The 27555-nt window shown below is 45.4% G+C and overlaps 1 protein-coding gene across 1 annotated transcript; it reads right to left on the bottom strand.

Annotated features, from left to right (window-relative positions):
* Positions 1-494: 494 nt before the first annotated feature.
* BFSP1 (beaded filament structural protein 1) lies at positions 495-26884 on the bottom strand. The gene is made up of 8 exons (XM_054383726.1): positions 26514-26884; positions 17855-17915; positions 12707-12802; positions 11292-11384; positions 9252-9359; positions 5028-5248; positions 3096-3181; positions 495-1441 (listed from the first exon to the last, which is right to left on the bottom strand). Exons 1-8 carry the CDS (start codon positions 26882-26884, stop codon positions 495-497), a joined length of 1983 nt encoding a protein of 660 aa, XP_054239701.1.
* Positions 26885-27555: the final 671 nt, after the last annotated feature.

Here is a 27555-nt window from a genome sequence, read left to right as displayed (position 1 = left end):
CTACACACTCAGTCAGTTGACATTTACAAGTGGGGGCTATTAGTCAGCAGTAAAGGCAACACAAACCCACAGTTGATATCTTCGGTGGAAGGCCAAACTTTTATTAAATGAACCAGAGGTCACAAGTTAACATTTGCAGGTGTCTGAGAGATGGGAAATCGTACAGCAGCTCTAGGAGCAGTAGAGGAATACACAGATTTGTCTCAGATACTGTGGAAAGCCAGGCAGCTCTGTAATGATAGTTGCTTTCAACTCATCCTAATCATGGAAAATCAGTCACAGAAGTTGTGCCTATTACTTGTTGCCCTGGAGCACTCTAATGGTCATTGCACCACAGGTAAGCCTGCATCAGACAGAACTGCCCTCAAGGTATCAATCTGTTCCAACCAAACAGCAAAAATCTCACTACTGTATCATTCGGTCAGAAGGAAAAAAGAAAACAGTTAATAACTATGCCAGACAGGTCGACTATCAAGGAGGGCAGGGGGTGTCACTTAAGAGCCTTTGTCACCTGGTTTCTTCTTGCTGGTCTTCTCTATCATCGTCTCCACGATCATCGCTGTCTCTTCGTACGTCTGAATTCTGTCATCTGAAAACTTCTCGATGGACTCCACCACCTCCACCTTCTCGTAGCTCATGGAGCCAGGCAAGCCTGTTTCCCTGAACAGGAGGCCCTGCCTGTCTTCTCGGTCATATTCTGTCTCTCGAAGGACTCCTGGCTCGGTTGGGCTTATCAGACCAGTGGAAGGAACTGCCTCAGGCTCAGAGATCTCTGGATATTTTGTGATTTGTTCCACTTTCCCTCTTGCTTTTTTCCCCCATTCAAGCATGTATTCTTTCTCTTCCTCCTTCTGTTTATCTTGGAATTCAAACTCTTCCCTCCTTTCACAGATATCCCCTTTCTCTTTTTCTGATGGTTCAGCAGGTTCTGGCAGCTCTGGTATGGGCTCCACATCACCTCCGTTCATCACCTTCCCATTGCTGGTGGAAACTATGATGCCTCCCCCAGCTGGGATGGAGGGGGCCAAGATGCAAGGCTCTTCATAGCTTTCCTCCCCTGTTACCAGCACATAACGCCCTTTGGGATGGGCTTCAGGTTTAGGCTCCGGTCTCTTGTGCACTCTTATTTTCTCCTTCACAATCTTACACAATTTATCAAAGGCTTTACTTATCTGGGCTCCATCAGGTACGTCCTCCGGGCCTATTTCCTTCTCATCAAGTTCTAATCCTTCCTGGTCAGGTTCACATGTGACTGAGCCTTCATGCCCAAACTCCAGATGATCTTGGTCAAAACCTTCCAGAGTTCTTTCATACATTCTTTCAGGTGAGTGACCATCAGTTATGTCTTTAGACATCAGCTCCTTTTTCCTGGCAATTTTCTTTGTCAGAGCTTTTTGCCTGGGCTTCACGCTGGCAATGTCTTGCACAGCCTGGGTGATATCTAGGGAAACACCAAAACAAAGCAAACAACAAACAGGGCTGAACAAATGCTGGAGCTGCCTCTCAGCCTCACTGCTGCAGGTGGAGAGCTGAATGCAGCAGCAGCAGCAAACATGAGCACAGCTTCTGTCAGTGTGTTCAACAGCCTCTTCCTGTGTGTGGGCCCCCTTGGCCAAGCAGCCCCTCAGGCTGCAGGACAACCATGTGTGTAAGAGAGGCAGCTGCACAAAACCTTCACCCATCAGGTCTGCACTAATGCTCAGCACCTTCCTCCCAGGTGTCATGGCACAGACTGGAGGCAGGTGTCCAAAGTTAAAGGCACAGCTTGGAAGCAGGACTAAGTGCAAATAGTTTCTCCTGCTTTGGCACCTCCCACTGTGTCTGGGGAGAAAAAACCCAAAGCCCTATTAAAAAGCTTCCCACTGAATGCAGCACTGCTGGGGGAGTGGTCAAGGCCTGATAAGAAAGGTGGGTGCTCACCACTGGGCCCTTTGTGTCCTGCAGGTCCTAAGAGTGTGCCAGGTGCCTCACAGCAATGCTGGGTACAGGCAGGTGCAGGGTGGTGCCTCAGAGGGGATCAGTGAGCAGGAACAGAGCCAAGCAGCACAGTGGTGAGGAGCAGCATTTCGGCATCACTCAGACACTGGTGTGAGCTCTGGTCTGTGCTCTGGCCACAGCCCCAGTGCCAGCTCAGCAGGAGCAGCAGCATGGCCACTGATTCCCAGGGCATGGTCAGCTAGAGCAGAGGAGGCAGTGGTTGGCAGTGGGGATTAGGGAAACATGTCCCATGACAGCTGGTTTGTCCCTTGTCATGGGTAGAGGAGGGAAGCAAATGTGCCACTAGAGACAGGCCAAACTCTCAGCAGGTATAAAATGAGACTTTGCAGGACAATAGCTATTTTCAACTGCTGAAGATCTGACCTCTGGCACGATGGACCTATTTACACAAAAACACTGCTACCGTTCACAGAGCAGTTAGAAAAAGAACAGCTGCACACTAAAAATCAAATGTCCTTCTTTGAAGTTTACCTCTGTTCTCAGTCAGTTTGCTATTCATAACTTCCCAGTGAGCCTTGGATATGAGTAAATCATCCTGTATGGCAGTACCTACAGCACCTTTCCATAAACCAAGTCCCCTCTGCCAGCAACAGCCTTCCTCCTTCAGTCCTGGCCATTTACCTGTCACCAGGTTTCCAAGCACCCTAATGCTAACAAGCAGTTGTACAACATGGAGGAACCACCATTCAGAGGAAATCAGCCATGGGATACAAACAGGCACCCCCCAAAAACGTCCTCTGCCTGCCTGCAGCCCTCAACATGCCCTGATGCTCCTTGCACGTGGCTAAAGCATGGATCAATGACTGGCAGCAAGTCAGCACAACCCCCCCCAGCTCTTTCCATAGTTTCAGATGCCTGTTGATTGGACTAAGTATTAAACTGCAGGAATTAGCAGAGAAACTCTGGCTTGTGGTCTGGGGCTTTTCCAGCTTCTCCCAGAGCCAGTGGAGGAAAGCTGAAATCATGGCATTTACTTAGCAAGCCTGGAGTCAAGCTGCTGTCATGGCTGGTGTTCATATGTAAGGCGAATGGAAAAGCAGCTTAAAATACAATGATGCTGCTCTTGACAGACACAGGAAGACATGTCATAGGTTTACCTCTTCCCCTCGAAGCTTGAGGCTGGACAGGTCTATAGATCTGCGTGAAGAGTGTGACTGGAGTTCCTGCTATAGCAGAGTTTAACCTGCCAGAGAAGATGTGCATCAGTCAGACCTCTCCCCCTCATTTCCATCAAGAGCAAGTGAAATTGTGCAAAAGGAAGCGTGGAGCTTAAAGAAATTTATTTCTCTGTGGTAAGGAGTCAAGAGAATGGCAGGAGCCTTCTTTCTTGAGTGTGGAAAATGAACACAAGCCACAGCACCTCCACAAGAGTTAAGCTGGTGGAAACACCAGCAGGAGACATGGGATGCTCCATTAGGTAAAGTACAGCAGTAATTAAAACCCATAGCAACAGATTGAGTAATTTAGCACAGCACTTTGAAAGGATGGGAAGAGTTTCAATGGGCAAAGGGCCAATCATACCTACCAGAGGTCAGCAAGAGCTGTACATGGTGGTCTGTCAAATCTGACATTTGGAGGCCATTACAAAATTATCTGCAGGTGCCTGACTTCAGAAGGGCAAGAAGAAAACTGAACAGTCTTCCTTATTTGAGGAGTCAATGGCATTAGGGATTAAAAATTAAAACTGAGAGGCTGCCTGTATGCAAACGAGTCACTAAATCTGTGGCATTTCCAGCCTGTTCTGCCAGAATTTGAGAGAGCATTTGGTCTGCAGGGAGGATACACACCCTGTGAGGATATGCAAGAGAGGCACGTTTTGGGTTTTGTGCTGAGAATTACACTGCCCAGATACTCCTAACCAGAACTCAGTGTGCAAAAATGAGACACTGAAACCAGAGAGATATTGGTTCCCTGCATATGGGAGTGACTGTTTACTGGGTGTTCCTCCTTTGCATTTTCTGGACAGCTCAGAGCAGCAGTTTGGGCACTCAGAGGTCTGGCTCTGTTGCATCTGCTTGGGTAGGGCTGCTGCTGTAAAAGCCCAGCTCCTTTTCTCGTGTGAGGCTGAGAGTTGACGTTAGAGGGAGCCAATGTTCCTCTGTAGGTTTGAACACAACCCAAATCACAGACAGACTTGTTAGGGATGGAAGGGACCTCAAGGATCATCTAGCTCCAACCCCCTCTTGCCATGGGGGAGGACACTAGATCAGGTTGCTCAGAGCCAAGTCCAGCCTGGCCTTAAAAATCTCCAGCTTCCACCACCTCCCTGGGCAACCTGTTCCAGTGTCTCCCCACCCTCATGGTGAAGAACTTCTAACATCTAAATCTAAATCTACCCTACTCCAGCTTGGATATATTCCCCTTACCTAACACCCTGAAAAGTCCCTCAACAGCTTTCTTGTAGCCCCCTTCAGATATTGTAAGGCCACAAAAAAGTCTCCTCGGAGTTTTCTCTTCTCCAAACTGAACAATCCCAGCTCTCTCAGCCTATCCTCATAGGAGAGGTGCTCCAGCCCTCTGATTATCCTTGTGGCTATTCTCTGGACACATTCCAGCATGTTCCCTGTGAATCTCTTATTTATTTTTAACCCCACTCCATGCCCACCACACCCCCATTTTTTCCCCCCTTTGCCTGAAGAATGGGTTTACTGTGAAGAGTGCTTTGCTTTAGAGGACATTTTCCCTGTCTAAAGCCCTTCAAGACCAACCTGCCTGAAAGACTCCAGCGCTTGGCCAGCAGAGTGGGTGCTCAAATTGCTTTCATATGCTCCTCTCCTCTTTGCACTGATGCTGCAACAGTATGTGGGAAGGAGACTGTATGGAAAGGAGGAGCTCACAATGGCTCTGACCTTTACCTTGGCAGAGGCTTGACCAGATACTGCATCTCTTTCAATTCCTGTCCCTGGATATCTATCAGTGCAAGGTGTGAGCTGGCTGTGGTTTGGGGATGATCAACTGCTTTCAAACACACTTTTACAGGGAGATAAAGCCCAGTGGCCCCCCGGGAGAGCCCAGAGGCATGCCCTTACCGGCTGTCCTCGTTCTCGATGATGCGTTTGTAGCGCTCCAGCTCGTTCTCCAGGGACTGCTGGTAGATCACCAGCTGGCGGCAGTCGGTGGTGTACTTCTCCAAGGTCCTCTCAGCCTCCTCTATCCCCTTCCTCAGGTTTTCAATTTGCTCGTTGTAAAGCTGAATTTCGTCGTCATAGCTCTCCTGGGTGTTTTTAATGGCTTGCTCCAGCATGGTTGTCTGGCAAACAGAATTGGTGGGTGAAAAAGGCAGCTCTGGAGTGCCCAGTCTGCAGCATGCCCACATTTCAAAGGTAATTCTGGAGTGCCCAGTCTGCAGCATGCCCACATTTCAAAGGTAATTCTGGAGTGCCCAGTCTGCAGCATGCCCACATTTCAAAGGTAATTCTGGAGTGCCCAGTCTGCAGCATGCCCACATTTCAAAGGTAATTCTGGAGTGCCCAGTCTGCAGCATGCCCACATTTCAAAGGCAATTCTGGAGTGCCCAGTCTGCAGCATGCCCACATTTCAAAGGCAATTCTGGAGTGCCCAGTCTGCAGCATGCCCACATTTCAAAGGCAATTCTGGAGTGCCCAGTCTGCAGCATGCCCACATTTCAAAGGCAATTCTGGAGTGCCCAGTCTGCAGCATGCCCACATTTCAAAGGCAATTCTGGAGTGCCCAGTCTGCAGCATGCCCACATTTCAAAGGCAATTCTGGAGTGCCCAGTCTGCAGCATGCCCACATTTCAAAGGCAATTCTGGAGTGCCCAGTCTGCAGCAATCCCACATTTCAAAGGTAATTCTGGAGTGCCCAGTCTGCAGCATGCCCACATTTCAAAGGTAATTCTGGAGTGCCCAGTCTGCAGCAATCCCACATTTCAAAGGTAATTCTGGAGTGCCCAGTCTGCAGCATGCCCACATTTCAAAGGTAATTCTGGAGTGCCCAGTCTGCAGCATGCCCACATTTCAAAGGCAATTCTGGAGTGCCCAGTCTGCAGCATGCCCACATTTCAAAGGTAATTCTGGAGTGCCCAGTCTGCAGCATGCCCACATTTCAAAGGTAGCTCTGGAGTGCCCAGTCTGCAGCATCCCACATTTCAAAGGTAATTCTGGAGTGCCCAGTCTGCAGCATGCCCACATTTCAAAGGTAATTCTGGAGTGCCCAGTCTGCAGCATGCCCACATTTCAAAGGTAATTCTGGAGTGCCCAGTCTGCAGCATGCCCACATTTCAAAGGTAATTCTGGAGTGCCCAGTCTGCAGCATGCCCACATTTCAAAGGTAATTCTGGAGTGCCCAGTCTGCAGCATGCCCACATTTCAAAGGTAATTCTGGAGTGCCCAGTCTGCAGCATGCCCACATTTCAAAGGTAATTCTGGAGTGCCCAGTCTGCAGCATGCCCACATTTCTAAGGTAATTCTGGAGTGCCCAGTCTGCAGCATGCCCACATTTCAAAGGTAATTCTGGAGTGCCCAGTCTGCAGCATGCCCACATTTCAAAGGTAATTCTGGAGTGCCCAGTCTGCAGCATGCCCACATTTCAAAGGTAATTCTGGAGTGCCCAGTCTGCAGCATGCCCACATTTCAAAGGTAATTCTGGAGTGCCCAGTCTGCAGCATGCCCACATTTCAAAGGCAATTCTGGAGTGCCCAGTCTGCAGCATGCCCACATTTCAAAGGCAATTCTGGAGTGCCCAGTCTGCAGCATGCCCACATTTCAAAGGCAATTCTGGAGTGCCCAGTCTGCAGCATGCCCACATTTCAAAGGCAATTCTGGAGTGCCCAGTCTGCAGCATGCCCACATTTCAAAGGCAATTCTGGAGTGCCCAGTCTGCAGCATGCCCACATTTCAAAGGCAATTCTGGAGTGCCCAGTCTGCAGCATCCCCACATTTCAAAGGCATTTCTGGAGTACCCAGGCTGCAATATCCCCACATTTCAAAGGCATTTCTGGAGTACCCAGGCTGCAGCATCCCCACATTTCAAAGGCATTTCTGGAGTACCCAGGCTGCAATATCCCCACATTTCAAAGGCATTTCTGGAGTACCCAGGCTGCAATATCCCCACATTTCAAAGGCATTTCTGGAGTACCCAGGCTGCAATATCCCCACATTTCAAAGGCATTTCTGGAGTACCCAGGCTGCAGCATCCCCACATTTCAAAGGCATTTCTGGAGTACCCAGGCTGCAGCATCCCCACATTTCAAAGGCATTTCTGGAGTACCCAGGCTGCAATATCCCCACATTTCAAGGGTAATCAAAGGCAAGATGTGTTTTGTTCCAATGGGTGAGGCTGCACTGCTGAAACAGTAGCAGCTTCACTGCATTTGTTTAGTTATTCAAAACTAGTAACTCCCCCACCAACCCCTCATCTGTCCCAAGGCTTCTGTTCAACAATAAGCATGATAGGACCAGCATGGACCAAGGGAACAGCTGAGTGATATTCCCTTCTCCAGGCACACAAGACTGGCTGACATCTCACTGCATGACCATGACCCACAGCTCACTAAACAGCCTTGGCAGAGCCGGCAGCATCTTACGAGGGAGAGCAAAAGCACTTAGCTCAGAAAATATGCCTGGACAAAACTTGTTGTTCTTCCTTCCCTGTGGTCCACAGATCAAGCACTGAAGCAACCTTCAGTGGAGAATCACAGAATGTGAGGGGCAGGAAGGGACCTTGAAACATCATCTAGTCCAACCCCCCTGCCAGAGCAGGATCACCTAGAGTAGATCACACAGAAACTCATCCAGGTGGGTTTTGAATACCTCCAGAGAAGGAGATGCCACAACCCCCCTGGGCAACCTGTTCCAGTGTTCCATCACCCTCACAGTGAAAAAATTTTTCCTCGTCTTTACATGGAACTTGAAAGGATCTTTTTAATATTTTCTTTTTTTTTTCTGTGTTTTTTTTTTAATAAAATTTACCCTTTTGAATTAAATTGCTTAGCTTTTTTACTTTAGGAATAAAAAATAACTCCTATGCAGTAAGGGCTTCAACTCCAGTTGCAGGAGAGCACAACCACTGGCAATCAGTGTCATGGGAAAATAGGTGTGATATCTGACAGTGTGATTCTCTTCTCCCTTTCTTCTGCTCTTTTTGGCTATTTATTATAGTTTCTTTCTCACTTGGGTTGTTTTGTGGTTCATTTTTTTCTTCTTTTGAAAGAGCTTATAAAGAAATGGACTCACAAAAAGCTAATGGGCTAATAACTGTCTAATGGATTTTTTTTTTTTTTTAATAATTGATTTATTTCTGTATGTTACAGGCAAGAATTTCAGAAACCTTTTAAGAGCCTGAATTTAGGAACTAATTCCCTTTGCATTAGTTTGGTTACATTGCAGTGTGTAAGTGGACTAACCAGTTCCACAGAACACTTCAGAGTTTAGTGCTTATGGGGTGGGTTCCATAACCTCACAGCACTATGGTTATCAAGTCCAGAAACAGGAAATCGAAGGAACTTGAGGATCCCTCAGTCATCATAACCAGATTTCACCATCATGAGCAACCAGGTCATCAGCCTCCACCCAGAAAGTCCTTTCATTCTTTTAAACAAGGCACAAGAATCAATTAATAAACTCTTTCTAAAGGGGATGTGAAGAGTTGGCTTTGAAAGCAGCACAATTAATTCCCCAAGGAGTGCCTCTATCTGTCTGCCAGCAGACAGCTGATTTTCTTCCCTGTTTTCTGTATTGATTCATAAGGGAGATCCCTTATCACTATATTGATTCTTGACCTTTCCAGAGGACAGGTATCTTCTGTGGAAACACCAGAGCATCAGACATAAGAAAGAGAGCAAGAGACCTGCAGTAGTAATGTCCCTGAGTGACCTAGCGAAAGAAATTATGCTCAGGAAGTTAAGAGCTGCTGCTGTGGCTGTCCAGAGAAGTCAAAAACTCCACCAGAAGGTGTTTTATATGCCAGTATGTCACTCCTCACCCTGGATGGACAACTCAAGGCACAAAGGGTGCTGGGGGGATGGGCAGAAGGTGGTCATTTTTCACTCCTATGCATTAAGAAACATTCAACTGTGTAAAGGTAGGCTTGCCACTAGCAATCACCCTGGAATCATAGAATGGTTTGGGTTGGAAGGGACAGCTAAATTAAAAAATTAAACTGAAAGGAAGATAAACTTCCAAGTCAGATGAGTTCACAAGATGTTGTTACAACCACTCAGGTTTTACTACAGGACCATAAAAAGAGCAGTTCATGAGCATCATGGTTGCGTGCATGGCTAGAGATGGCAGTACCTCTGTTTGCAGTTTGTATTTCTGTGCCTGCAGCTGGTAGAGGATGCTCTTGTATTCCTCCAGCTGGCTCTGCAGAACAGGGATCCTCCTCTCTGTGATCAGTTTTTCCTGGTTAGAAGAAAACAAAACAAAACAGGAAAGTACGTTTCACTCTCTTAAAAAAGCCAAAAGAAATTCCACTATAGGAAATACACTGCAGAGAGAAAATTACAAAAGACAAAGAAAGATGTGGGTTTTGAACCTCAAGTAAACCTCTGGAGCATGGCTTTAAGAATATAGTGTCAGATGGCAGGGCTGTGGAAGTACAGCTTATGCTCAAATTAGACCCTAGAGATAAAACTGTTTATATCTTCTGCCAGATAATAAAGGTTCTTGGCATTGCCAATCATTTTGATGGGAATCACCAAGTCCTCATCTAGGCTGTAGCAATATTACAAACATCCACCACACTTTGTCCCTTCAGAACAAGATTTCCTTTCTCTCCAATATTCCTATTTCCAGCCCCTCCTCAAAGAGGAAGCACAACTCCTTCTTTTGAACCAGCCACTTTGGGGCTAGCACCTGTGCTGAAGCACACCTAACACAATCTCTCTTCTCCTGATCAGTTTTCAGAGATTCATAGAATGATTTCAGTTGCAAGGAACCTTAAAGATCACCTGGTTTCAACTCCCTCATGGGCAGGGACTCCTTCCACTAGATCAGATTGCTCAAGACCTTATCCACCCTAGCCTGAACACTTCCAGAGTCCTTGGGCAGCCTGTTCCAGGGTCTCACCACCCTCACTGGAAAGAATTTCTGCCTAATATCCAGTCTAAATCTACCCTTTTCCAGCTTGAATCTATTCACTCTCATCCTATCACTACAAGCCTTTGAAAAAAGTCCATTCCCAGCTCTCTTGTAGCCCACTTCAGGTTCTGGAATGTCATTTAAGGTCTGCTCAGAGCTGTCTCTTCTCCAGGCTGAACAGCCCCAATTCTCTCACCCTGTCCCCACAGAGACAAAGCTCGCTCTACTTTTTTTCTCCTACATTCACTATTCAGTACTTAGAATCATAGAATGAGTCAGGGTTGGAAGCGAGCATAAGGATCACCTACCTCCAACCCCCCTGCCATGGGCAGGGACACCTCACACTAGGTCAGGCTGGCCAGAGCCTCATCCAGCCTGGCCTTAAACACCTCCAGGGATGGGGCTTCAATCACCTCCCTGAGCAACCCACTCCAGGCTCTCACCACTCTCCTGGTGAAGAACAACTTCTTCACATCCAGCCTGAATCTCCCCACTTCCAGCTTTGTTCCATTTCCCCCTAGTCCTGTCACTACCTGAGATCCTAAAAAGTCCCTCCCCAGCTCTCTTGTAGCCCTGTTAAGAAACTGTAAGGCCACAATAAAGCAACCTCAGAGCCTTCTCCTCTCCAGACTGAGCAGCCCCAACTCTCTCAGTCTCTTTTGCCTCACAGTTGTTGCTGTTTCCGTCTAACCTTGGAGTAGGAGCTAGAGAATGTGGAATCCTTTAGGAGTAAATATTCATAGATTCATAGAATACCAGGTTGGAAGAGACCCCAAGAATCATCTTGTCCAACCTTTCAGGGTAAGAATACAGTTTAAATGAGGTGTCCAGCACCCTGGCAAGCTGGGCCTTGAAACTGTCTAATGTAGGGGAATCCCCCACCTCCCTTGGGAATTTGTTCCAATGTCTAAATAGTTCAAATGGTGAAAAAATTTCTTCTGGCATCCAGTCTGAATCTCCTCAGTTGCAGCTTGTACCCATTGTGCCTTGCCTTTACCACGGGACTCATTGTGAGATGGGAGTCTCCCTCCTCATGATAGCCAGCCTTTAAGTACTGGCACGTGGTTATGAGGTCTCCCCTAAGCCTTCTCTTCTCAAAGCTGAACAAACCCAGTTCTCTCAGCCTTCCTTCATATGACAGTTTCTGCAGTGTCCATCTAACCTTGGAGTGGGAGAGTTTGAGAACATGGGGTGCTTTAGGAGTAAATATTTCTTACTTCAGAGCAGCCTGGATTTATCAACAGCAATGCTTACCTCACATATGCCAGTGGTTATCGGGGACACGCGGGGGGTTGTCTGGATGATCTGCTGCAGAACATTGACATAGGTCTGGATTTCCATAAGGTTCTGTGGTGAAATAAAAAAAAAAAAATATAAAAAACCCCACGTTTTTATCAGAAAATGCCATAGCAAGGTGCTCCCTTCAGTGTGCTCCACTTCTGGCACTTACTCCTAGATATTTACTTCTTTCAGCACATAAAATTCCAGCTCATGTTCAGACTTGGTTTTGGAATGTGGTTTTAAACCTGATTTTGAGTGAGTGTACAGATATTTGGCTAAGTAACAACATAGTTCATTATCTTACTTAAAGATTGCACAATTTCTGATTTCACAGGAGAGTCTCAAACTGCCTGTGCATGTGATTCCAAAAGGCAAGTCTCCTCTTTCAAAAGAAGCAAAGGAAGGACACTGGCCTGATCCCAAGTCTCATAGCTCTCCCAGGAAGGAGAAGGGGGCTGTGTGTGTGTTAAAGTTGGCTGCAGCCTAATCACAAGGGCACAGGCTTATGTCTGCTAATTAACCAGAATGCCCTGACCCTGAAAATCGAGTATGCCCCCAGATGTACTTAGCTTGAAGTACAAGAAAGCCTGACCAGCATATTGGGTTGAATCATGACAACAGGTCAACAAATTCAAGACATTGCTACAGCTATAGGCATGGGACCCTGAGGGAGTCAATTTGGATGTTTGCAGGCATCCAGCTGCTGTTGTGCTCAGTGAAGGTATACAGTGCTATATCTACCCACCAAAAAGCAAACAGGATTCACTGGAGTTTGCCACTGGGACAGATCATGGAGAATCATAGAATGATTTGGGTTGGAATGAACCTTAAAGATCATCTAGCTCCAACCCCTCTGCCACAGGCAGGGACACCTTCCACTAGACCAGGCTGCTCAAAGCCTCATCCAACCTGGCCTTGAACACCTCCAGGAAGGCAGCACACACCACATCCCTGGGCAACCTGTTCCAGTGTCTCACCACCCTCACTGGAAAGAATTTCTGCCTAATATCCAATCTAAATCTATCCTCCTCAAGCTTCAGTCCATTCCTTCTCATCCTGTCATTACAAGCTCTTGTAAAAAGTCCCTCCCCAGCTTTCCTGTAGGTCCCCTTCGGGTACTGTAAGGCTGCTATAAGACCTTTCCAGAGCTGTGTCTTCTCCAGGCTGAACAGCCCCAACTCTCTCATCCTGTCTCCATAAGGGAGGTGCTCCAGCCCTCTGATCATCTTCATGTCCTTCTCTAGACCTGCTCCAACAGTTCAATGTCCTTCTTGTGCTGGGGACACCAGAACTGAAGACAGTACTTCAGTACTCTGAGGGTAGAAAGGCAAGGCTTCACATGCCTCTAGAACGAAGAGCTGAAGAAGATGGCAAATTCAGCCACCTACCTTCTTGTATCTGTCCTTTGTGGCATTAATATCATCCTGCAGGAACTGGGACTCAATCTGGAGCTCGAGGTTGCACAGCAGTGCTTCATCAGCTTCCTACAACGCAGAGACATGTGGCATGTCAGTATTTACAGCTGGAGTGCCACAGCTACAGGGGCCACTTAGCCATCACCTGAGTTGTCATAGCATGGAGCAGCCTGCCTGGAGAGTTAAAGACTGCTGGCAGAAACAAAAGTTCTATGAAACCAATAACAGGCACCTTATTCATCACCTTGGACTGTGGTGGATGCTGCTTTTCTGCACAAATATGATTTGTGACATAGTTTGGCACTGGCACTGTCAAAATACTTTTACCATATGCTTTATGAATGCTGGGAGCCAAGAAAAAGAAATTAAAATAGATGCTATGAAGTGCCAGTCTTTGACCCTAAAAGCTTCAAGTGTTGCATAAATCTTAAACAGATGATAGCAACAGGCACTGATTTCTCTAGTGTTTATGACAGCACCTGAGGCATCCTGATGACTCTTTAATATCCTCAGTAATGAGTGATAGAATGGTCTGGGTTGGGAGGGACCTCCAAAGGTCATCTAGTCCAACCCCCTCTGCAGTCAGAAGGGGCATCCTCAACTAGATCAGCTTGTCCAGAGCCCTGTTGAGGCTCACCTTGAGTATCTCCATGGATGGGGCCTCAACATCCTCCCTGTGCAACCTGTTCCAGTGTTCCACTACCCTCATGGTAAAGAACTTGTTCCTAAAGAATACCTTTTGAAAACACCAGGATGGTCCAAAGATTTTTGTTGCTGCTTTTGATCTGTTCTCAAATATGACAAACAAATGCTTGTCAGTTTGGAGACATTTTTGGAAAGGAAAATGACAGAAGTCCAGGAGAGGGAAAAATTTAAAGAAATCAGCTTTCTGCAGAAGTTGCATTGGGATTTCTGAGAACAATGTTCAGATCAGTTCAGAGGATAAGGGGCATGATTAACAACCTTCATCTCAAGGTATACAGATATGAGTGGCACTGGTATTTAAATCCAGTGAAATCTCCATTTCTGTTCAAAGGTCTAATTTAAATATGGGTTTTTTCCCCTGTTATGTTAATTAATACCTTGAATACAGAATAACTTCCATGGAAGTTGGCAATGTATTCCAGAGATTGATAAGAGTGAAGGGAACAGCTTTGTTTACCTTCTTAAAGCCTAATGAAGAAGGCATGCATTAACTAATACTGTTAAATATCGCTGTTGAGAAAGTATTTTGAAAGTTGGCAGCTGAATCCTCCTTGCAACTCTACAAAGCTTGCCCTTACCTCCACCAGTGCGTAATTTGCCTCAAGAAAGTCTTGATTTCTGAACTGACTTTGAAGTGGAAATGAAATAACATAAACTAAAATTGACAAGGATGTAAAAGGCCATGAAGGTGTCCCTTCCCGTGCAGAGCACAGGTTGCAAATAAAGCACTGAAATCCACGGGTGCAGCATATGACTGGCAGAAGGGGAATTTGGCTTGCTGCATGTGCACAGCATGTGCTATTCAAAAAATGTGTAGATGTTAGCTGTCTCATTATGCTGCTGAGCCTCCCAGGCACAGACCTCTCCAGTGGTCCCTCTGCTTTGTGAGAATGTGGCTGATCAGACACATCCAGACCAGCACATTCGGAGCCAGTCATCAGGAATGCTCGCTGCTTTTCTGCACTCCTCTGCCTTCCTATTGAGAGGAAGATCAGCAGGACAATGGCCATGCTGGGAGTTTTGGGGAGGAGCCAAAAAAAGCAAAACTCATAAGCATATATTTCTGCATGTAGTAATCAAAAGCAGCTCAGCTTTCTAAATGCTCCTTCAAAGGGGAAAAATGCTCTTGCTTTTATCCCCTGCTCTCAGACAGACCAGCTACCTTGGTGGTGCTGTCTAACAGAACAGTGCACTGCCTCCACACTTTCTTCTGAACTTGGCAATATTTGTCTTTCACTCAATTTCTAAGAAATCATTCTCCTTTAGGTCCCGAGGCCAGAACATTGATGGGGCAGTTTCAGGCTGATGCCTAGGAAATTTTCCACAGATTGAGTAGAAAGTGGTAGAATGTAAATAAATTACTACTGAATGTAAAAGGGAAAAATAATGATAAGGTTTAAATAATCCCATTGGTCTGATAACTAACAAAGTTGGTTGTATAAACAAGCTCTTTCTCAGCTCTTCACTCTAGCAGACACTAGCTGGTTGCTTCTGCTGGCTTGTGACCTTGGCTGCATTTCTTTGTTGGGGCTAAGTACTAACAAGCTACTCTCTGCTCTTCTCTTTTCCTTGTCTTGGGGGATGGAGAGGGGGAAGCTGTTGGTAGCCCCCTGGTTTTGTGTTGTTTATAAATTGTAAATACATGTAAATATTGTATCTTTTGCATTCATTGCATTTCATATTTCTAGATTGCAGTTTTGCTTGTAAATACAGCTTCTTTTGCTTCCATCCCACTGAGCTAGTCTGGCAATTTTATTTTGAGGGTAATTTTCTCCAAATCAATTGAGGGGTAATTTCAACCCACCACAACTGATCCACATGGGATTAAGCAGCACTTCCATTCACCAAGGAAGAGAAATCTATTAGACCTCTCCAGAACTAGTGTTTGCTGATTTTCTATCTATCAGTAAAGGCATGAGTTTAGAGCTGCACATGAAGATTTCAGGCTACATCTTGGGCACTGCACAGAAGAATCACAGAATGGATCAAGTTGAATGGGACCCTCAAGGGTCATCTTGTCTAATCCCCCTGCAGTGAGCAGGGACACCTCCAACTAGATCAGGTGTCTCAGAGGCCCCTGAAGTCTGACCTTGAATGTCTCCAGGGATGGGGCCTCAACATCATCTCTGGGCAACCTGTTCTAGTATTTACCACTCTCTTCATAATGAACTTCCCTCCTGATGTCCAACCTAAATCCACCCTGCTCCAGTTTCAAACCATTGTCCCTCATCCTGATGCTACAGTCCCTCTCCAGCCTTCTTGCAGGTCCCCTTCAGACACTGAAATGCAATAATGTCTTCCCAGAACCTTCTCTTCTCCAAGCTGAACAGCCCCAGCTCTTTCAGCCCATAGTTGCAGGACAGGAGCTCTAGCCCTCTATCAGCTGTGTTCCCTCCAGCATTTGGTGCCCTAAGACAAGGAGCTGTGGCAACAAGGGCAGCCCAGACACAGCCTGGGATAAAAACACCTCCCACAGCTCAGGATCTTGTCAGCTGTTCCTAAGGTTATAAAATCACTTTTGTTTAGCCACAGATGGGCTGAGAGGAAGAATGAAGATGGACCCACCATGCTCAGCTACCCCTTACAAAGTATTCGCCTTTACAAATAATTTTTAGAAGCTTGCAGTGTCCAAGAGTCCTGCTGGCATGCTGCAAAATAGCACCGATGCAGGATATTTAGCATTCACTGGAAACAGAAATGCTAAAATGCACATTTTTGTGAAGTAAAACATACATATCATTGATATGATGGTGCTTGAGTAGAACAGCTCCTGGCATTTGTAGCAGGGAAAGAAAATCTCCACTTAATCCACCCAGAATTGTTTCCCAATGAGGAAGACAAAGGACAAACTGTGAAAAATAGGCCTGGTGAAAGACCTAACATGACTTTCTTCACACAGGTGAAAGCTAGCAGCAAGAGAGGCTTCTCAATTTCACAGACCTAGTTTGGAAACTTCCTAAACATGTTAGTAAATATTTAGATTTCCTCTGAGCCTTTTATTATTATGATGAGTTGTTTATTATTATTACTATTATTATTATTATTTCTCTTGCTGCTGTTATTATTACCATTCCCATTGTATTAATTCAAGGAAGTGCAGGTCAATATAAACATTTTGCATATTTCACTGTGAAAGAAACAAATCAGGGGGTTTGTGGCTTTTCAATTTTTTATGTGGAAACCTAATGAGAAGCTGAGGGTCTGTCCTGTGAAGGGCTGGCTATATCCTGAAAGTAACTGAGACCTGTCACCAGACTTCATGGCCTGGCTGCAGCCAGCATTTTTTCATGCCATGGTGTCACTACTAAATACATATCTAATACAACAGGTGTATCAGGGTGGGGGAAACTAAATATTCCAAATTGCAGAGAAGATGGGAAAAGATTTACAATGCTGTGACAAATTGCTGCTCAAATGGCTTTGAGCTGTCTTGCATATTGTAGAATTTCTTCCCAATCTAGTGTTCCATGGATTGTAGTTAGGACCAGGTTTTGGCACTCAGGATGCTACTAAAAGTAAAAGTGGTCCTTTGGACTGCCTTGCAAAATACAGGATGAGAAAGAAACCAGCTGTGGTTTATTTTGATTTGGATTAAGTTGTCAACCCCCTCAAGAAGACTAAGGACTAGAAGCTGGATGAAAACAAGTCAGAGAGATCACAGAACATCAAGTTGGAACCTCAAGGATCACCTGGTCCAATCTTTCCAGGTAATAGTAGAGTTGGAATGAGGTGGCCTAGCACCCTGTCAAGCTGAGTCTCAAAACCAACCAATGTAGGGGAATCCCAAAGGGGAGAGGAGAAGGTATTTAGCAATGAGCACATTTTGTCTGGTCATATTTTGGACTCTTAGATACATATATTGGCTGCACAACAGGATTAACAAATTGGCTTTTCCTACCTCTCTGTGTAGACTTTAACTCACGCAGAGAGGAATTGTCCTCCGAGTTAAAAAAGGGAGTTATAAGAGCCACAAAAAGTCACCTAAGACTTGCCAGCTCTTCAATAAGGGTAAATTTGCAAAGTACATGCTGGATGTGATTTATGCAGTCAGTACTATCAGCCTTTGGCTTTCCAGACAAACAGTGAAGTCCTGTGCCTGCTGAAGCTGTGGGCTGAGGATGCCATCTGCTCCATGACCCATGTCATCAGGACTGTGCAGAGCAGGGTTCTGCACAGGGTGTATGCACACACCAAGGCGCAGCCATTCGTACAAGGCTGATGGAGGAGACTAAGAATTTTTCATCAGTGCATAATGGCAGGAAATATCTGGCTTTGACGTTTCATCTTCTTCAAAGCAGCTGGCTATAGTAAATTAAAGTGAAGGGGTAAAAAAAAAAAAAAATACAAAAAACACCACAAAAACCCCAAAACCAGCCAATCACAAAAACCTTTCCTTTTCCATTTTTTCAGGCTTACCTTGTTAAGGCGTTCCAGGGTTTCTTTTAGCCTCTGCTGGTACTCACGTTCATTTCTATACCTGCAGCAAACAGAACAAAGGAGATGAAGGTCAGTGGTTCACCCTTCTGCAAACTTCACTCTCATCTGCACTGTCACAAGCAACGCATGCTCCACACTAAAGCAGAACAGCAGTCCTGAAAAGGTCCAAAATGTTTATTTAAGCATTCGCATTACTTTCTCTTTTTTGGTCCCAGACTCTGACTAATTCCAGAACTGATTAACTTCTTGTCCTCAGCTTCTGTGTCAGAACACAATGGAATGCTACACATTTGCTATCACTTTTTCATAGAATAGTAGATTTACAATAAAAGTCTATTCAACTGCTCTTGGACTACAGTGACAGCCATTCATCAGTTGTCACTAGGTGAAGTCTGGAGAAGAGAAGACTGCGAGAGGATTTAATAAATGTTTATAAATCTCTGAGGGCTGGGTGTCAAGAGGGAGGGGACAGGCTCTGCTCAGCTGCACCCTGTGACAGGACAAGGGGCAATGGATAGCAACTACAGCACAGGAGGTTCCACCTCAACATGAGGAAGAACTTCTTTACTGCAAGGGACAGAGCACTGGAAGAGGCTCCCCGGAGAGGTTGTGGAATCTCCTTCTCTGGAGACTTTCCAGACCCATCTGGATGCATCCTGTGTGACCTGTGCTAGATTCTAGGGTCCTGCTCTGGCAGGGAGGTTGGACTTGATCTGTGGAGTTCCCTTCTGACCTGTGATCCTGTGAATATTTGCTACACTGACACTAATTTAGCATTTAATTACACTGCAGCTCTTTTTCTCGTCTACTTGATATTGGTCAACAAGCATTTTCCTGACATGCATTAAACACAAAGGCTGCAATTTCACATACTGATTGTGTATCAGTAATGTTGTATGAGGATGCTTTCATGGATCAAGCTTTGTGCTCTCTTTAACAGCAACTCGTGTTTCAGTTAGGCCAAAATCACACATGACTATCAGTAAGGACTGCATTTAGCCAACTATTCTTCTGCATTTCTAAAATGCCCACAAGTGCAAAACATGGATATTCCTTTACTGAATAACAGGTGTTTATAGTGTTTATCTTCCATTTGAGGAAGCTGCACATATTCTCCATAAATTCAGGCTCTGTATTTGTATTTTAGAGGGAATTATCTTCCAGGAAATCCTTTTAGATGAAGAATACTAACTTCCTATCTGTTGATTCTTGTTGTCTATTCCCTTCCCTAAATAACATATATATATATATACACACACACATACACACACAATGTTTAATAGGGGATATGGTTTAATGAGACACTATCAAATAAACCAGAACTAGACAGAAGACTCTTATAGTACAAGGCAATGAGATTTTGCCATCAGGACCAACCAAGTGGCTCATCAAACTCCACCTACTGCCAGTGCCAAAGTACATAAACCCAGGTTATACTGTTTATCCCTTTGCTTTCCCTAAAATAACAGAGATACAGAAAGCTCTTCATTTTCTTAGTGTCTACAAGAAACCCTCATAGTTGATGACAAATCAGCTGTGGTGGTGAATGTCACAGAAACATTCAAGTTGGAAAAGACCCTCAGGATCACCAATTCTAACTGATAACCCTACTCTACAAGGTTCACACCTAAACCATATCCCCAAGCACTACATCCAAATGACCTTCAAAAAACACCCAGGGCTGGTGGCTCAGTCACCTCCCTGAGCAGCACATTCCAATGCCTGTGATTAAAAAAAAAAAAACCTGAACAAAAAACAAAATACTTTCCTAATCAAAATGTCTTTCACTTGCAGTACGAGCAATGGGCATCAGCAGGAATATGAACATGGCTGTCATTCAGAATTGAACATAAATCCTTGCCTGTATTCAGAAATCATTGATCCAACCCAGATATGCTTGGGACTTGCTCCAGTCAACAGGGAATTTGTCTGTTCCTGGACTGAACACATCAAGGATCAAGTCATAACAGCCATGTCTGTCCCAGGTTTTTTTTTTTTTTTGTTTCCTGAAGGATGGACAGCCAATGTTATTCTCTTCCCTTTCAACATATCTTGGAAAGGGGAAGAGATGGGCTCACCTGTGAACTGACCAGGAGCACAAAGGAAGAACTTGGCAGAACAAAGAAACAGACTCCACTTAGTGCTCTGGTTCCCCAACTTACCCTTATCTTGAAATCCCACAACATTAGGAGGGTTGGTCATTGGTCTGTGTTCAATTCTTACCACAAACAATAAAGAAACAAGTGGAAACGATGAGGCTTTATTTCATCATCACTCCTATAAATGTCTGGGCCTCCTCAGCTGAAGTGCTAGTTTCTGAAAAAAACAACCTAAAACAATTCCTTTTTGCCAATTCACAGTCACTCAAGGTCACTTCCAAGGATACAACTAAGAATATTCATCCTCAGAAGCAAGGCTGCCTCAGTCTCTGTTGTTTATTAAGTAGCTCACCCCCAAACGGTTTTTTATCTGTCTTTTGGAATGTTTGTGAAAACTTATCAATAAGCACTTCACTAACTTAGATACTTTCTGACAAATATACAGCTACAATGAAAGGTTGGCTTTACACTCTCAGCCCATCAAGGTAGAGTCTAAACCTCATGCTCTAATGTCATCCAGACTTGCTCAAACTACCAGAAATTCTTTCAATGACTGAAATATTTGAGAGTGAAGGAATATGTAGCCAAATAACTCAAATACCTGCTGTGTCACACAGCCATAAATCCATCTGGCAGCTTTGAGACAGTATTGTGTGATTATCCTTTGAAGGAGGATTGCTTCTAAGTGATGTTCAATCTACTCCAGGAGCTCAGTGCAAAAGGGTAAAGAGCTCTTAGAAGCACTTCAGAGATGCCGCTGTGCATGCTGAACTGTATGTGTGCTGGCAAATAAAGCTTTACAAACTTGAGTTCAACATTCAGGTAATTAGCTGGACATGTTGAAAAGAGGTCAAGCTTTTCTTAGGTGATTGCTGGTCAGCCTGTCCTGGACCTCTGGAGCCCTGAGGTGGTTCTGCTTTGAGGGCACTGCCAGGCTCACACAAAGCAGATCAGAGCTGTAAAGGTTCTGAGAGGAGCAGCTGTCTGTTTGGGCTCTAACAGATTTGCAGATGTTTGTTCAATCCCTTGGACACTGACCTGGTGAGAGCACTGGGCATGCAGGAGGGCAACCCACCCCTAGGCTTGTTTCTCCAACTGGAAAGTATGGCTCCAGCAATGATGTAAAGCTCTTTTCCTATCCCCAGCTGACAGACAGGCTTCTGATTGCTATGAAAAGACAGAGCCAGGACAAGGCCTTTTGTTTTCCAGCCCTGCCTCTGCTACAGTGCAAGGACTAGCTCCCCTCCAGAAATAAAACAGTCAGAATACATCCTCATGATGCTCAATAGCCAGACAGACAATTTGCTGTGCTCTAAACAGAAAATAAATGCTGCTTCTCTGTCGAACCTTTCTGAACTTGTCCAGCAAGATATGAAGCCTCTTGGTTTCTATTACTTTCCTTTCCTCCTTTTCAGTTTCCCTGAGGAAATTTGCTACCCTTTTCACCACAGAGAGACCAGTAATTTGGGTGCCAAAGAACATGAACTGCAAAATGCTGGTCCTGTAAGGATGATGGACAGACCAATAATGCCCATGGCTGATAACCCTGACTAGAATGAGCTCCACAAGAGGGTTGTGCCCTGCTGATTCATGAAGACATTGCTACCTGTATTATCAAGAAGCTGTTATCAAGTGGCTGAGAGCCACAGGGGAAGATTTTGGCTGTCTGAGGATGGGGTGGAGGGCAGGTAGGACCTCCTTATCTGCAGCAGAGTAAAGCTTTCCTTATCACTAGAGAAGCAGCAGCACAGAGACCACCTGTGCAGACAGGGCTTGAAGGTGGCTTTGTTGATGGAGTCCCTATTGCTCCCCAAATCACAGATACCATGTTCTCCTACTTGGTTTTTGTGTTCTCACAGGGGTTGGGTCTCCACCGTGTGCCCCCCAGGGTGCCAGGCTCATCAGAGCATAACCACACAATGCAGCTTGGAGAGAGCAGCGCCAAATCCTGTGTGCATCGACCTTCAGGGAAGCACACTGCACACAAATCCCACAAGATGGGCAGTGAAGGAATTTTAAATCAAACAACCAATTATCAAGACTTGTAATTTCAGAAGTTAATTAATCCTGTTCAGTCAAGGATGCTAAAATCTGGGTTTCAGCATCTTTCCTAATCTCATGGAGAGAGAAACACAGTCCTTTCCCACAGCCAGATGCAACATTGCTCAATAAGATTATCATAAATAGCCTTTAAGAAGATGCATCCAAACAATTCTTAGCCTTGCCTTTTTTTTCCCCCCCTGCAACTTTGAGAGAAAGATTTCTCCTCTCTACGGTCTGAATTATTCATGTAAATGTGGAAAAAAAAAAAAAAACAAATTATGAATGTGACTACCAAGGATTTAAAAATAAATTTTAACCCAAGACCTACTTTTCAATGATTCCTGCACATTTAATTGCACAGACTCAGTGCTCCCAGGCCCTGCTGTGTTTAAAAGTAGCTTTTAAAGGTCTGCTTATATAAAAGTATCTTTAAAAGGTTTGCTTATAGATATAAATCTATTTCCCAAATTATGAGTGCAACTAAAAGAATGGGTTGTAAGAGCTAAAATTCCTTGCATTAGTGAAAGACACAGACATTTGTCAATTAATTGGTACTCCACTCTAAGATTTTTGTTAACTTTAGTGTGCCAAAAGTAGATGATTTATGTTTCCAGCTGCAGAAAAAAAAACCATAATGTCAACTACTGAGTGCAGAGCCAGTTAGGAGAATAGGTCTTTAGCATGGGAGTGCATCTGGTTTCAGTGGTATAGCAAGGCCCTACCACAGCACAGCAGATTTTTCCACCCATGTTTTGTTTAGAGAGCTTTATATATAAGTTTAAGTAGCTGAAATCATAGCCATTGGGAAGGCTTTGGGCTAGAAATGGGGTGAGAAGACAGAGTACACAGTACCAGAGCACTGGCTTTGTTTTAAAGTCTGCAACTCAAAACTCAGATTTCTTTCAGACAATGAAGAAACTTCAGTGTCTGTCTTCAGGGCACATCCAGCAGCTCCCAAGAGAAAACAAAACAAAAACAAAGGCACAAAAAACAAAACAACCCCAACCAAACAGACAAAGGAAACAAACAAACTAACCCCAGAAAAACCCCAGCCAAAATTCACTTCTTAATGTAAACTGAAGACAATTTCATTACAAAGCAGCCAGTGCCCTTCCATTGTAATGGCCCTGTGTATCTTTAATTTTAAACTGCAGTGTTGTTGGCTTAGATATAGTAACAGGTCCTAAACCTCACTTTCCAAAAGCACAGCCTGTGGGTGTTCTTTTCCATTTATCCCTCTCCCCCTGCACACACACGGCCCCCCTCTCCCCCCTTCCCCAGGAATTTCAATGTCCTGTATTCTCTACCTCTTTACAGCTTGTGTAAAGCTACTCTAAGAAAAAAAGTAAGTTACCCTTATGTCAGATCCCTAGTCCTGCTGCTGCAGAACTATAAAGGAAGTTAATCCACAAACTGTCCAGGTTTACATAAGAATCCACTAAAAGGTGAGCAGGACAAATTAATTTTTTTCTGGCCAGTTTATCTTTTTTTTTTCTTGACTGTTTTTCACTGGAGCTGTTTGCTCCAGTGCAATGACTCTTTGCCTGCCTAAAATACTACAGACAGAGACACCACAAGCAGGGATAAAGATGTTTAACATAGATGATTCTCCCACTCAGCGCTGGACAGGCTGCACCTCGAGTACTGTGCAGTTTTTGTCCCTACGAGAAGGATGCTGGCAGGCTGGAAATGGTCCAGAGAAGGGCCACGAGAGCGATCAGAGGACTGGAAGCCCTGTCATATGAAGGAAGGCCAAGAGAACTACTCAGCTTTGTGAAGAGAAGGCTTAAGGGGAGACCTCATAACCATGTGCCAGGACATAAAGGCTGGCTACCAAGAGGGTGGAGATGCCATTTTCACAGACAATCCCATGGTAAAGGCAAAGCACAATAGATACAAATTGCTACTGAGGAGATTCAGACTGGATGCCAGAAGAAATTTTTTCACTATTTGAACTATTTAGACATTGGAATAAACTCCCAAGGGAAGTAGAGGATTCCCCTACATTAGGCAGTTTCAAGGCCCAGCTTGCCAGGGTGCTGGGCCACCTCATTTAAACTATATTCTTACCCTGAAAGGTCGGACTAAATGATCCTTGGGGTCCCTTCCAACCTGGTATTCTATGAAAACCACATATTTTGCCCATCTATACCACAGCACCGCATATTTCTATACACTTTGCACCTATTTTTCACTAATATCAGAGAGAATCTCAAAATGCCAAGTTGGAAGGGACCCCTGGGATCTTCTGGTCAAAGCTTTCTAGGTAATAATAGAGTTGAAATGAGCTGGCCCAGCACCCTGTCAAGCTGAGATGTAAAACTGTCCAATTAGGGTAATCCACTACTTCCCCTGGGAGATGATTCCAAGGTCCTAACAGTTCTCAGGGGAAAAATTTTCTTCTAGATCCAAACAGAATCTCCCCAGGAGTAACTTGTTTCCATTGCCCCTTGTCTTTTCCATGCGACTCCTTGTAAAAAGGGAATCTCCACCCTCCTGGTAGCCAGCCTTATGTACTTGTGCATGGGTTATGAGGTGTCCCCTAAGCCTTCCCTTCAAGGCTGAGCAGTTATCTCAGCCTTTCTTCATATGGCTCTGATCATTCTCATGACCCTTCTCTGAACACAACATGCAGCTAAGACATTTAAATACTGGCTTCAGACAAAAACTCACGGACACTATGTAATAAAAACATATGAACAAGGATCAGAGTCAACAGCTAAATGACAGCATTAGCTTGTAGCTGAATTTGCTGCCCTTAAATATTGGAATACAAAACTGCCTAATCAGGTGCTTATTAGTCACTGGCACTGAGTCAGGACATAATAGACATCAAACCATTTGCAGCATTAAGCCTCAGCCTGGCTGTGCTGTTCTCTGCTGCCAGATGAGAAAGAGAGATCAGGGTGTAGGCACATCTATAGTTGTGCCTGAAGCTCACAACCTCTGTGGACAGCCTCTTGAATTGGGTGGGAGATGTTACTTTTTCATTTGTTCGGGGTTTGTTTTTGTTTTCCAGACTGGATCATTTTCTCCATTCAGACCTGAGGGTGGACCCAGGAAGTGCTGTGTCAGTGCAGCAGATGAGGTGGTGTGCACTGAGCAGTGTGCAGGAGTGGGGAGGACAGGATGAGGGTGTGTTAGGACCGTGGGGCTGCTCATAGCCATGCAGAGACCATGGCCTAAAAACACAGACATCAATCAGCACACATACGTTTTCTGGCTCTTTCCAGTTGAAAAATGATCCAAGATAGAAAAGGGAAATACCAGTCTTGCACTTTCTAGTCCAGAGGAGGGGAAAATCAAAAGAGAATCAGACTGAAAAAATCTTGTGGTTTGGGCAAGGTAAGACAAAAATTGTGTGATGGAGACACGTGGGATGGAATCTTGAGGAACTTAAATTTCCGAAACATCAAGACAATGCTCCAAATGATTCACCTTCTGCCTTGTTAAAAATGTTTCTGGTGAGGGTGGTGAGCATTGCCCAGGAGCAGCTGTAGATCTACCAAGGTTGCATTTGCCCAAAAGATTTCATTTTTCCTCCTTCCCATCACTCTCAGTGAGAAGTGTTTCTAAGCTAAAGCATGTTATACAGAATTCACCTTTCACCTTTGGTGGGGAGCAGGAAAAGCTCCTCTTCAGCCTCCATGTGACTGCCAAATCTTCCTGTGTGAATTAGCCAGATAGAGGTTTATGGGGGAAAATCCACCTGACCTGTAGGAAACTGGAAGCCAAGACCCTCCTCTGCTGTAAACTGTCCTTTCATGAGCAACGCTCACCAAGTCTCATTGTGTAATTAAGCAACCTGGACAAAACTGCCCATTGGTGAAGGGAGGGAATTAGATGTGTCTGGTGGCACTTGCATACCTCAGACCCTAGGGGTCCTGCTCTCACATGAAATTAGGGGAAACCTGTTCTTACAGCTACTGCTTTAGCAGCATGAGATGGAAACAGCAGGATACACAAGGAAGAAGAGGAAGGTAATTAGGCAAACTTCATACACCAGGAAAATTGAAATTATTTACTTCTTTTCATCTCACATCTGTAGTGGCTGGCCCAGACACCTTCCAATACCTGTAAATAAGGATTTCTCAGAGAAGTCCCACACATCAGGAGATGTTTGGGACTCTGTGCTGCTCAGACACAACTGACTCCAAGCTGTTTGGTTTTTAATTGAGAACTTCCCTCTGTGCAGCTCAGAGCACAATCCTCCTAAAGCTTAATGAGCCACAGCAACTGATGTGTGCCACAGCGAGGACCTGCTGCCCTGGAACAGAGAGGGCTATTGCCCATCTAGTGTCAGTGAGGCCATAAAATGCAGAGCTGGAGCTTCCTAAGTCCTGGCACCTTGCTTTGCACCAGGGGCTTGCACACTATTCGTGCTACAAGACTAGTATCATAGAGAGGGGCATCACTGGGGACAACAACTCCATCCCTCCTACAAAGATTACCTCTGGGAGCAACACCAATCCCCTTCCTGTGCTTGTAAGCCTTACTTGTTGCGGTACTCATCGAGCATGCGCTGGGCATCCTTTTCCTCCCGCTCCAGCTTGGCCCTGTCGGACGCCAGCTCCCGCATCCGCTGGCGGTTGAACTCGATCTGCCCGGCAAAGGCTTCGTCCAAGCCCACCAGCTCGTCCATGCGCTGGAAGGTCTCCAGCTGCTTGCGCAGGATGGTGTTGCGCTGCTCCAGCACGCGCGCCCGGTTGATGTAGCTGGCGAAGCGCTCGTTGAGCTCCTGGAGGTTCTCCAGGCCCCGGGCTTGGGCCAAACTGTCGAACTCGGGGGAGCCTCGCAGCTCATCGTAGGCGTCCGACCTCTCGTACTTCTCCTTGCGCACCTCACGGAGGAAGCTGCTCCTGTACATGGCTTCGGGGGGACTGTGCGGTGCCGGCGTCCCCTCTTGCGTGCCTGCCTGTCTCTCCAGTTTGGATCTGAATTATGTCTGGGGGGCTTGGGGAGGAAGGGCTGAACATAATCACCCCCCCAGATGATTAGGACTTGTCTGCAGGGCGGTTTGTGGCACTAAAGGCATCATCTGCAGCAGTGAACTAAATAAATCCAAGTGGCCCCGCCTTGGGGCTGCTTGCCCAGGCGTCAGCAGTTCAGAGGAGCAGCAGCTTTGGCAGGGGTGAGGGGCTTTTATTTTTGAGTGTTGAAATTGTGTACAGCCAGGGGGAAAAAAAAAGAAAAGAAAAAAAAAAAAAAGAAAAAAAGAGAGCAACGTCCAGCTCTTGCTCAGCAGATTAAAGCATTATCCACGGACAACAAAACAAACACTTTGCAATTTCAGAGCCTGAGCTCAAAGCCTTTGGTGGCTGTGCTGGGGGGAGAGCTTTGTCCCATAGTGGTGTCCCCAGGGCAATGCACAGAGGCCTTCTGCTGAGCCAGGAGTTTGGTGCAAGCAAATGGCAGCGCTTGAGTTTTGTTGTCTGACAGTTTTGTGATCATTTAGGATGATGGGATGGTGATTGGCCCTTTAGTTCTCACTCTGTGCTTCTTCATATCAGCCTCTTCTGCAGCTGATTTCTACCTGGC

This window comes from Indicator indicator, chromosome 9, assembly GCF_027791375.1.
Source record: "Indicator indicator isolate 239-I01 chromosome 9, UM_Iind_1.1, whole genome shotgun sequence".
Taxonomy (NCBI): Eukaryota; Metazoa; Chordata; class Aves; order Piciformes; family Indicatoridae; genus Indicator; species Indicator indicator.
This window is presented reverse-complemented; position numbering and strand designations above follow the sequence as displayed.

Coding starts and splice junctions, on each gene's coding strand:
- BFSP1 (XM_054383726.1), bottom strand. CDS start 26,884: ATGTACAGGAGCAGCTTCCTCCGTGAGGTGCGCAAGGAGAAGTACGAG. Junction 12,803..17,854: donor CCCTGGAACGCCTTAACAAG/GTAAGCCTGAAA, acceptor TCTGCGTTGTAG/GAAGCTGATGAAGCACTGCT. Junction 11,385..12,706: donor CAAAGGACAGATACAAGAAG/GTAGGTGGCTGA, acceptor ATTTCACCACAG/AACCTTATGGAAATCCAGAC.